This window comes from Pygocentrus nattereri, chromosome 22, assembly GCF_015220715.1.
Source record: "Pygocentrus nattereri isolate fPygNat1 chromosome 22, fPygNat1.pri, whole genome shotgun sequence".
In the NCBI taxonomy this organism is placed as follows: domain Eukaryota; kingdom Metazoa; phylum Chordata; class Actinopteri; order Characiformes; family Serrasalmidae; genus Pygocentrus; species Pygocentrus nattereri.
In genome coordinates, this window is record NC_051232.1 from 29,735,207 (window position 1) to 29,747,750 (window position 12,544).

At 39.9% G+C, this 12,544-nt stretch overlaps 1 protein-coding gene across 11 annotated transcripts in view; it reads right to left on the bottom strand.

The window, feature by feature from the left end:
- The window catches only part of LOC108429267 (girdin), a 62,241-nt gene that overhangs the window by 23,396 nt on the left and 26,301 nt on the right, over nt 1-12,544 (bottom strand). For all 11 annotated transcript variants that reach the window (XR_005129412.1, XM_037533083.1, XM_037533082.1 and 8 more), the window contains exons 5-10: nt 10,125-10,183; nt 8,147-8,230; nt 7,481-7,621; nt 4,507-4,676; nt 1,589-1,670; nt 81-239 (exon numbers count right to left, since the gene is read on the bottom strand). Coding sequence is in view for 10 of the 11 variants with exons in the window: in XM_037533083.1 (XP_037388980.1) it covers nt 81-239; nt 1,589-1,670; nt 4,507-4,676; nt 7,481-7,621; nt 8,147-8,230; nt 10,125-10,183 (695 nt within the window). In the remaining variant the exon portion in view is untranslated. The remainder of the gene's footprint in view (nt 1-80; nt 240-1,588; nt 1,671-4,506; nt 4,677-7,480; nt 7,622-8,146; nt 8,231-10,124; nt 10,184-12,544) is intronic.

Sequence of the window (12,544 nt, forward strand, 5' to 3'; positions counted from 1 at the left end):
CCAAAAACTGTTCAACGAAGAACTTGATGTAATTCTGGTAAGTTGTACTGTGTTTTAAGTGCTTTCAATTTACTGTATACCTCCACTCTGGCTTTGTAAAACTCAATGTCATGGAGCCTCTCTTTGTAACGGCCCACTTCACTCTCCAGCTTGTCCACTCGAATGGCTTTCTCTCTCAGGGCATCCAACTCATCACGGTAGGCCCTGGCAGATCGTGCATCAGACAGTAACTGTAGGTTCTAATAAACACACACAGACACAAATATAAGAGCAGTGGTCAATTTGGTCAATGGGTTAAAGCTAATCCTGTCTCTGGATCCAAGGATTTCACTGGTGTTCTGGCACTTTCCTCGAGGACAATATGTTTACAGGTCATTCTAAAAATACACCTAGACATGTGCTGCCACAATCTAAATGAAAACAGCTGAGCCAATAATTGGTTAAGGGACTAGACTTAATTAGCCCGAATTAAGACAGTAAGATTGCAGGAGTTTGTAGTGTTGACTAATCCTGGATAACAGAGGAAACGGTATAGTTCTGAGAGTAAGAGAAGCAACTGTACATGAAAGGCTCAACTTCTTTCTGCAGGCCCCCTAGTGTCTATTCTGACGGCAGAATGGAAATCAATTCTGATATTTTTACCAGGGACGCACAGATACAGTTTTTTTCAGACCGAAATGAAGTATAAATTCATATTTTTTAGTCCATTACCATATTGAGTAACCTACTTAGAATTGAGTAGTTGTAAGTGTAAATAAGAACATGTATGTAACAGTTAAATCATTAAAATCTAGCTGATATTAAATGAAGTCCACGTTACATTATTTACCTTAGATCTTAGATTACATAACAGTACAGCAGAGAAAGTGGGCTTGATTAGAAATCCTTATGTACAGCTGTAAGTAAAGTGCAATACAGAATTTTGCTCCTCATCGGTCCTTTCACTACAGTCTCTGTAGCTCAATGACAGTAGGAATCACATCTGAGGTTCATGAAGCGGAAGAGCTCACGTGTGGAGTTTACGTCTTCTCAGAATCTTTTGATTGGAGTTTGGAGTTGAGCTGTAGCTGAATGTTCTCAAAAGCCAGACATACACTGTGCATACACTGAATTTACAAATCTTGCTCTTTGGTGACTTGCACTGAATGTTGGAATAGACAATCAAGTACGGACAAAGCACTCGAGTTATATACTCACACTGAGAATGAAAATGCTCTGTCTGGCTATGTGAAACAGAGAGAAGCCTCTACAGAGCGTGCCGAGAACTGAGCAGAATCACTCAGAGTAGCACAGCTAAAACACTGTGTACTGAATCTAAAAGTAGGTGGTGATGTACCTGGTAGGACAATATAGTCTCTCTACAGTCTATTTTTTTAAATCACCGTAATAATGTTTATACCTCGCTATTCTATTCATTCGAACAGTCAATTAGATACATACAGACCTTGCTAGCCAATGTCGACTCTTGCCTCTGTTTAACTGGCCTACGTGTCTGTTTGTGTGTGTGTAGTAATGGTTGGTCTAATGATGTCTGCATAGTGCTGAGCACTAATCCAGTCTATAATGAAGCAAGATGCTAATGTACTACCTCTTGCTGAATCCTCTTTAACTCTTTCTCTAGGTTCTCCAGCTCCTGCCTGCAGTCCATTAGCTGCTCACTCTTCTCTTCTCTGGAACAGAGAGAAAAGGTTTAAAATACACATTTCATCTTTCCATCCCATCTGTTTTACAATCAGTCCTCCCTTTCTCTGTAATGTCAAATGTGAAACTGAGAGCTGGTGAACATATCACTGATTTAACAGCAGTGATTATGCTCATTAAGAACTGCAATAGAAAAAACTGTAATAGAAGCCTGAAAATGACTCCAAAACGCAGCGACTTTTAAAAGGAATATATAATGTGATGAGAAAAAAAAAGAAAAGAAAGAAAGAAGAAGGTGAGAAAGGGCTCTACTGTTTCAGAGAGAAAGTAGAAGTGTTTTCAGTATTTACAAGGTTAAAGTTTGGGATAAATTTATGTTTAAGATGTGCTTTAGGGCTAAGAGAGCAGTTGTGCGAATTTACAAACAGCCTTGGCATAAAAAAACACTCTCAGGTTATGCAAATCTACAACGGTTCCCTCACAACATCCTGACAGCATCTGGCAGAATGGGCACAGACTCCTCTCCTGTCCTCTACTCACACAACTGCCACTTCCTCCTCTTAAAAGAATACTTTTGAATACAATGAATATTACTAAATACTAATTATCATCTGTACCTGATAACATTTTACCTGTGTAATTACCAGACTATATTTGAATATGAAGCTTGAAATGGGAGAAAGGAAAGTTCTTTTAGATGTAAAACCAGAAAAAAAGAGCATGACAGAACATGTGGGGTGACTCAGGTACTCCCAGAAGCCCAGGAAGAGGCAACTCCTTTGACAAGGTGCTTTCAACGCTGCTTTTTCAATACTTTTCTGTGTCACTGCTCCACTAAGCTAAAATGACTTGTCTCAGTGAAAATGAGTCACTCGTCACTGGCTTTACTCACTTACAAGCAATACATTGGCTTGGAAATTCCTTGAAGGGGTAGGTAACTAAATTTAATTCAGCTAATCCCAATTGTATTTGTTTAGGGCTTTGCAGAACAGGCAGAGTCACCAAGACAGTTTACAAATATCTGAGTCTAAACCTCTAAGAAGCAAATGACAAGTGGGGTAAAACTCCCTGAGGAGCAACAAAGGGATCCCAAGGTATGAGTAATTCCAATGACTTGAAGGCTTTAACAAAAGAGAATGGGAACTGAGGATGCAGACTCATGCATAGACTCATGCACACTCACACAGTACTTTCCTCAATAACACCAAATTTGACCATCTCTCTGCAAATCCTCTATGGTAGAGGAAACACATCAACAATAACATCCCCATATTTTTTGTCTGCTATACATGTGGGCCAAACCAATGCCATCATTTCAGAAACCATGGTGCTTTATAACTGTATAGATGACAAAGGCTACAGACCTATCCTAGCATTACAATGCTGAACAGTACAAAAACTTGCTCAGCCTGAGCGGAGCAATGCAGAGTAGAATATTTCTTTTTTAGTGCTTTGCCATGTTGACAAAAATAGACTGCCCTTTTTCTCTCCTCCAATGTTTCATGTGTGAAGGAGGAACAGAGGGGATGGGACACAACAACTGCAAAGGAGGAATCTGAAGATAAACAACAATTCTGCAGAGTTGCGTGCTCCGGAAAAGCACACAGGAACTAGGTCAAAGACACTTGAAGAATATCCAACATGCTAGATTATCATCTGATCTGGGCCAAATCCCCAGACATCTGATCCAGTGACAGGCCCTGTGGAGGCAAGCGCTGGCTTTGTCTTACCACTGTTTCTTTGCAGATTCATTCTTCACTTTGCTGACATCACTGTGACAGGGTCAGGGCATAACTAGGCCAACAGCATCTAACAGAGACTTTAGGCGTCGCTTTAAATGTGTCAGAGAGAGAAGGCTCAAACTAGCTGGGATAAATGAAACAAAACATTTGCTTCAAATGTCTGTGAATGCAAAAAGTTTCTTGCTGGTCATGATCGAGGCTTTACATCTGAATGAATGCAACAAGCTCTGACTAGTGCATAACTACATCATCATCATAAGCTTTTAGACAGGCACTGTTTGAAAAAGCTGGCTACAGAGCACTTAAAAGCAACTTCCTCTCATTTTCAAACTGCTTCTCTATCTGACTGACCGCTACCTCTAAATCAAACTGATGTATATTGTCTCTCAAGGTTAATGTACTCTTAAGGAGGAAGTTCAATTATTTACAAGCTTGCAAAAAGCTTTTGTGCTGGCCTTACCATATCAGACAAGGCAAAGCTGAGATATCAGGGAAACTGCAATGCTTTGAAAATGATGGCTCTGACAACATTAGGCCTTTTGCCTTGACTCAACAGTCTGCTTCTGCTGTTCTCAGGAATTTCACAGGAAATTGCCTGCAGTTGTGAGCAAGGGCAAGGTGGAGAATTTTTTAAATTTGTGTCAAAAGCTGAGACAATTCATAGCTGATAGTAGTTGATCAAAATCTTTCAGAGTACAGTTGCTATGAGTTCATTAAAAGTACCCTTGTTGACGTTAGTAGTCATAAAAAGTAGGGTTTATAATAAATGTGTGGTTGTGTGTTGAAACATTACACAAAACTGCAAAAGAATATGCACTGTAGTACTTTCAAAAGATACAGTAATGGTCCCGAAATGACTAATTTATTAAAGCAGAACACATTAACCTATCACGTCCACTTCCGGGCAACTGTATTGCTACGAGATGTGGTTGATTGCTTTTTTCATTTGTAAGTGATGCATGAAACCAGTCATAGTTGCTCTCATCAATTCTAGCACTGAACTGTACATCAATATTCTTGATGGGAATATTGAAGAAGCCATGATGGCTGTTGGTCACCTTATAACCCATTACTAAATCACATTCAGCACTCAGGTTTTGTATTCAGGGCATTATATACTCACAGCTCTTGTCGAAAGCGTCGAATCTTAGCCTTGGCATCTGCCAGTTCAACGGAGAGGTGCTGCCTGCTTTCAGTGCGGCGCATACTGGGCGAGTCATTGGGTGACTGGGCACTGGGTGCAGGGGGCGAGAACTGACCACAGTCTCTTTCCTGAGTCAGCTCCACAATGGTCTGAGGGCAAAGAGACACTCTTAAGTAATTAATGATGTGAACAAAAGCAAATTCTATCAAAACGAGTTGCATGACATCGTTAGTTAACCAGTACAGAGATACTGGCTTTTACAATAATTATACAAAACTTAGTTCCCAAAACATTTGGACAGTATGTAAAAGCACCTTATGAACGTCATCGATCATTCTGGATTTAATGCCTGCAACACCTTCAAAAAAAAGTTTGGGCATGGGCAAAGACCAGGAATGGTCAAAAATATTGAAAAATACATCTAAAATGATGCAATCATGCTTGGGTATAAAAGGAGCATGGAGGAAAAGTCTAGTCAGCAACTTGACACTTCAGGTATTTCAGTGCATAATGTCATCAAAAGATTCCGACTGATCTGCCTGCAGTCCAGATCTGTCTGCAGATCTTGAAAATGTGTGATGCATTATAACGATACAAGAAACAAATACGTCAAAAAAAGCCTTGTACTGTTGCACAGCAATAAACTCACACAATGTAACAACAAAAAATTCTGCTTTTAGAACTTTCAAACATCAGTTGGTGTCTTCAGTCCCCACATGACTACAGAATGTTGTTAAAAATGAAAGCTGTGTGTAGCAGAGCAGTAAACATGCTCCTGTCCCAATGTTTTTGCAAAGTCTTGCAGGCATCAAATACAATTAGTTTATCAAAAATAAGGTAAAAAAGTGAAACATTAAGCATATTTTTGTACTTTTTTCAAATAAATACAGGTCAAAAAGAATTTACTAGTCACTGCTTGCTTCTTTTATTAGCGTTTCACTTACTGTCCCATCTTTCACTTAATATCCCAACTTTCACTTACTGTCCCAACTACTGTCCCAGAATTTTAGATTTTGTATTACAAAGTTAAAAAAAATAAGCCTTTACTGTGTGCTGTGAGCAAACCTGAACAACCTTAGAACTTCTTAATGAGTGTTGGTAGTTTGGATAATTCAAGGCATTTACAATATCCAAGAAAAATAAATACATTCAAAATAACATGGACAGTCTTTTATCATGTCCCACCATGGGTTTAGCAACGAGTTTTAAATTCAAGACATATCACAACTGCGATATCTATCAGTATAACTGCAGAATGGTATTTTGTTCATTTTATGTGCCCATGAAACGGTTAGAAACTGGATTTTAGATTTCAGTGCAATGTTCTTATTTATCAACTCTCTTTTGTATGAAGCATGCAGGACAGGCTGCTTATGAGGAGTGGTCCATTTTAGGCATTTGTGAGAGGGGATGTAAACAGTGCAATAGTAAACTCTGCAGGCAACATGAGCGGCATTCTCCTCCTCCATTCTGCGTGAGGTCTCCAATTAGGGAGAGGAAGGAGATTAGGGCAGTTATGCTGTGCTAGCCTGAGCAGCCGGCCGTGATGATTTCATTAAATTGAAACCAGGAGCGCAATAAGGGGAGCGTTACCAGAACTGGCTAAAAGCACTAGGACAGAAAGTCATGCTCTGGGGGCATGTGCAATGGAAGGTTAGGGAGGGATCACCATGTCAGTGACAATGGACACGGAGCAACAAAAAGGGCATCTTAAGAACATGTGTGGGTGACAGTGGGAGAGCGTGTTAGAGGAGAAAGGAGAGAGAGGGCTAACAAAACTAACAGACAGAGGGACAGTGAAGCAGACAGAAAGACAGGGGAGGGGAATGGCTTTTTAATGAACAGCGGCTGGGCACGAGTGTGGCTCTGGCGATCATTATCCAGCACTAGAAGAGCAGAGGATACTGGAAATGCCCTCAAAGGCCACAATGACACTATGGGAGAGCTGAGCTTAATCAGCCTCACCTGGAGTCCACCAACACACAACATTTAAAATTTTTCATCTGTTTTGAACTTGATGCAGATATCAAATATGTATTTGGAAGAGACAGATGTTTAGTTTTCACTGATATTTGATGGTGTATTTATTATACTCTAGTAGAGCAGAATGTTTAGGTGATGTTGGGCTACTGTGCTAAAACACCTGCATGTTATTCATTTTACTGTATTCGTAACCCTATAAGTGTTACATTGCTCTGTACTGTATATGATTCTTTTACTCTGCTACCTAAAAACCTTTCAAATAATCTGCAGGTAGCTGTTAAAAGACATCTTCGATGCGACATGAATGATGAACGATGATACAGATAATTCCACAACAACTGAGGGAGCTGCATCAACATCAAATTACAATAAAATTAACATCTAGAAGCCACGTGTCAGACACAAGGCCTGTGGGCCAGATCAGGTCAGCCACGCTATCCTTTCTGGCCCGCAGAGGTATTTCAATTTTCTATTCATATTAGCCCATTTCACAATGTGCTGCACTACAGTCCCCAAAACTGAACAATTTTGAATATTTAAAACGTCCATGTAATATTTCATGGTCTACTACAAGTGTCTGTATTTTACTGTTGAAGTTTTTGCATATTTTGAATAAACAATGGCCAGTTCGGGTTACAGCACAACATTAAATAAAGACGAAATAAAAACTTTAAAGATTTTAATAAAGATTTTTTAATATGGCCCTTTTACTGGTTGAGCCTGACACCCCTGATCTAGAATGCTATTTGAAAGTTGACCAAGGCTTGATAACTAACTTACAAGAAATTACTATGTATAGAAAACTGATACATTTCAATGAATAAATTACTGTTGTTCTCCAAAAAAATATTAAAATATTGAAACTTTCTGGAATGTAGTGCATAATATTTTAATCTTATTATTGAAAAACAAGAAAATGACGTGATTTATTTCAAACAGTGCTAGTTAATCTGCTTGCTTTATCATTTACCTCCAGCTGTTCGTCTCTCTCATCCACCAGGCGTTTGAGGTGGAAGGCCAGGTTTCTAGAGAGAGAGTCCAGGTCATCAGGGGGAGACTCCCCACCTTCCAGCCACTGCAGATCCAGAACATTTTCCTGATTGTGGGTGACCTTTAGAGCAGCAGCACATAACAATATCAGTGCAGTGTACAAAATATGGGAACAAAAAAGACAAACAATACTCATACAGAACAGAGAATGAAAGATTTAACCAAGTTGACCTGACTTTTCAATGTGACTGGATTTTTCATAGGCTTAAGTTTGTCTCGGTTTACTCCTGCTTTCATTTTGTGTTCCTATTATACTCTTTATCCCTACTTTTATCAGAATACATCATTTTTAATCTGGTGCACTGGAATCACTTGTATTGTTTGCACAAAGTGTTTGCAAAATTGAATGAGAGCAAACAGCAGGATTGGATCAGGTTTAGACACAGTTTTATCTTTTATCAGTGTACAGTCAGATTCAGATTCTCAACTCGTGTATGTCGTGTGTCAGCTAAGAACAGACTTGAGCAGAATGTCCTCTGGCTATACTTGTGTTTAGTTCAAAATTTCAGGCTTGATTAAAGCTCTGAATATAAGAACACTAGCCAAAGACCTCTTGGGACAAACTGTTTTGGGGGCTGCTTCTTACCTCTTGAATGTGAGACGCAATAGCAGCCTTTGTGTCAAAGTCCAGTGTCTGGATTCTCTCAATGTACTCCTCTTTTTCCTCACACTGGAAACAGACAGGGAAAGGAGAAAAACTGAGTCTGGCAATGTCAGATGTAAGGAGCAGAGCAACTGCTGTTCAAACACTACACAATACAGAGCATGCACTCATTGGCTAGGATTATTATTAACAGTAGAGCAATCCACACAGGAATGTGGACACACACACACACACACACACACACACACACACACACACACACACACACACAGCAAGTCACATATTCACTACAAACATAACTATAATGTTTCGTCTCTTTATATTTCCAATGAGCTAATTTAATAAACGCTTCAGTGTAATGCATGCAAATCTATGCTGTGACTATCTTACAAGCTCTTTGGCTTTGAAGCAGACTCTAAATTTAAGGGTTCAGCTAGCTGTCAGTAGAAACTATCAGCACAGCATAACAAGCAGAGCAGACAAAGCTATAGATGACACAGCAATTTGTATAGAGGGTGTAATTTGAGTATTTTGTTGCTTCATTACAGTGTTTTGGCTCTGATGTAGGCTGAAAGTGGTGTGCTGCAGGGGAAAGGGAAAAAAAAGCACAAAATGGCTTTTTTATGCAGTTAAACAGGTTCAAACGCAATGTGCTTCTGGTCATTCTCATATACATGCCTGTATTAACATAGCAATGTCAACTGTAAAAATTCTCACAGTAATTTGACGAGATTAACCTTGAAGGTTATTTGTGTATCGCAAAAATAACCATTTTTTTCAATCACTGAATTTGATTGATCTCAATCAGTCTTGAGAATTCATACCTAGATTATTTTCATTAACCTTTAATGGGTTGTAACATGGGCGAAGGTATGTGGATATCTGACCATCAGACCTATATAAGCCTGCTTATATCATCCCTCCTTCACCAAACTTTACTGTTGGCACTGTGCTTTCCTACAGGTAGCATTCCACAGCTTCACAGTCCAATAGCGAGGTGCTCTACACCACTCCAGTCAACGCTGATCTTAGGCCTGCTGCTTGACCATGGAAACCTACTTTGTGAAGTTCCTGATGCAACGTTAGTTTGCCTGGTCTACTGCTTCATGGCTGAGCTGTTGCTGCTCCTAGACGTTTCAATTTTACAATAAAAGCACTTACAGTCGACAGAGGCAGATCAAGCAGGACAGAAATTTCACTGACCAATGGCAAAAGGGGCATCCTATGACAGTGCCACGTTTAAAGACACTAAGCTCTTCAGAAGAATTCTGCCACTGTTTATCTGTGGAGATTGCATGGCTATGTGCCTGATACTAGCAATGGGTGTGGGTCAATAATTACGAGGGGTGTACATGTACTTTTGGCCATAAAATGCACCTTGGTTTTGGATTATACCACCAACTCACAATGAGAGCCAGTCAGAGTAAAGTCACAAATGCAGCCTCTACACAACAGGGTTAGTTTCAACACAGGGTTACTACTAAGCTTCCCAAAGGAAGAGAAGTCCATACCTCCCACCCCCCTTAAAATCAAAACCGCTCAGATAAATTAAACATAACTTATTTGCATTTGTGCTACTTTTGGCTGAATTGCCCATAAACTACTGTCTCCTAAAAAAGTTAGCAGAGATATGTAGGTAGCTTGTAACACATTATTAATCATTCGTAAATATTTTAAAATGATTTGGCATAAAAAAGCATTAGGTTGTGCCCCGCTCTCCTCTACTCACACACTATAAGTAAACCTATTATATATGTGTGTGTTCAGGGGTTAGAGCAGAGCGGCCTTCCCGTGTTGCAGACAGTGTATCGCACGGATATCAAGATTGGCCTGCTGCCAACCCCTGCCACCTGTCACGCTGATGGTGTTAGCAAGTACTTCACTTTCCACTTAATACAATCTAGAGCTTCTAAGAGACCTACAAGCACAGTTGCTCTTTAGTGAGCATTTGTGGCCTCACCTGGACAGCACAACCCAGTAACAGCAACAACAGCTTCTTCACTTCTTCCAAGCCTTGCTCTGAAAACAAAGAAAAACATAAACATCATCTTAAATTATAATCTCGGAATTACCGGTAAAATAACAAACAGAAGCCATTAAAAGAACAAGAAAAAGAAACAACTTTGATATGAAAGTCCACAACAGCGGTAACGGAAGAGGCTAAGGTGTAATAGAGCAGAACACAGTAATCAACAGCATGGATGACGCTGTCATAGCGCGCTCGAGACGTGATAGACCAGCAGGGCAGCTGCTGTGGGAGATGAAGTGTTAACACAGCAGAATTAGATAGGGATTGTGCCCTCAGAGGGGAAGAGGCAGGTGGTTCCTCCAACTGGGCCACTTGGCTCCGATTAGTCTGCTGGTGCACAGAGGGGTGGAGCTCAGAGAGTGGCCAATTACAAATAAACAAACAGCTTAGAGAGCAGGGCTGTTTAACTACAGTGTAAGTAAAACTGTGAAGCATCTGTGTGGGCAAGATGCACCTGCAAAATCTACATCCTGTACTAATACTGTAAAGATGTGTGCTGGAAAATACAGAAAACATACAGCACTGTGTGAAAGTTTTAGGCATCTAAGCAAGTTTTTAAACAATTTACCTCAGCAGTGAGTTTAACACAATATACATCAGAATAAAGTCGTATTCATATCAAATAAACATAAAAACAATAACAAGTAACAAGAATTTCTTGGGTCCATATTTTTCCTTGACACCTTCACAGCCGCCACAGAGACTCGTTAATATCATCAATTACATCATGAGCTCAATTTACTGAAGCACTGATTGGTCAAACCAGAAGCTGCTTTTTAACTACAGATAATACTGGGCTTCCTCGAGGAGAGGCTTGGAGATGGTTAAACAAATACACTGACATCCAAAAATCATTATTAGTTAATATTCTATACATATTGTTTATTCAAATATTAACACTTTTCTCAGAAAATAAACACAAACTTTACAAATAAATAGATTTTGAAAATGTGTCTTGGGTACCTAAGACTTTCACACAGTACGGTAAATAAAATTTTCACTAAAATGGCATATATCTATGCCATTTCTAATAGAGAAAACCTGTCTCTAAAGCAGAATTTGTTCTCTTACTAGTCCACATACAGGATACTCAGAGAGGCAACAGCTTAGCTGACAGGATGTTTATGGAAAAAACACTAAAGCCTGAATGTTTTCTCCATCAGTGACCCATATTTAAATCTGCCTGGCCAAAAGCAGCACGGATTACCACCAAATGCAGCAGCATGGCTGCCAGACTGGGATAGGGTGGCTATATATATATATAGGTGCATGGAAAAACACACACCAGTTCTGTGGAACACCCTCAACTTCGCTATATATTTTTCTTTTTCTGCAATACATTCTGGTGAAGGCTGCTCACAATCTGTTAAACAGTGAATCCACATTCATTAAACATTCAAAAAGGTTTTGTTTAAGCAAGAGGAATGAAGATCAGTGAATTTTAAACACATTAGTCACTGTCTAAGTTATGTGCTAAAATCAAATTAGAAATGAAATGAGCGCTGGAATTTTTTTTTTTTTCGGTGAGAAGGACACTGGGGTGATAATGAACACTGCAGGCCAAAGCACTGTAAGGCATAAAAAGAATCTGTTGACTTACAATGTGAGTTAGCCATGCTGAGCTGCGCGGGCAAGAAAGCGGATCTGCTTTGTGTATGTTTTAAATTTCTGAATATAAAGATACTTGCTCACACGCACAAACACCTGCTTGGAAAGGGAATCCAAATTTCCACACATGCTAGCTTAAGATAGGGAGCCGTTGCTTTAATGTGCAGTATATGAATTATTCACGAAGGCTTAGAGGAGAGGAGTGGAGAGGGATGGAGACAAGCTCCTAAAACGGAGCAAAAACATTCGCCTGACACAACCCCTGGTCTCTCTGGGGTCTGGTGTGACGGAACTGCTGGTTCTTTTCTCTGAGCTCTTTCGTCACCATCCTCCCATCCTGACAGGAAACAAAGGGGTCAGAGGGACACTGACTAACCCTGGCCTGCTCCGCCCCTTCCTGTGAACAATGACTGCTGAACAGGAAGAGGAAACAGTCCCTCAGGGGGACCCCAGTGCCTAATAATGCCAGTTTCCTGCAGGTCTGCTCAGCCTGCGCCTACACTGTCAGTGTGCAATATTACCTCATGAATGACAGCATCATCTACCGCAGCGGTTCTCAACAGGGCTTACCACAGGAACCACATTTGTCCTTTATCACTGTGTTACAACCAAGCAAACTAACTTTCTTCTGTTGTGACGACAGGCTTGCGTTTCAATATTTAGTGTTAAACGAACTGTAAGCAGGATAAAAGACACAGTCAAAAGTCTGTAAACTAATGAAAAATATCCAAATAAATGTTTAT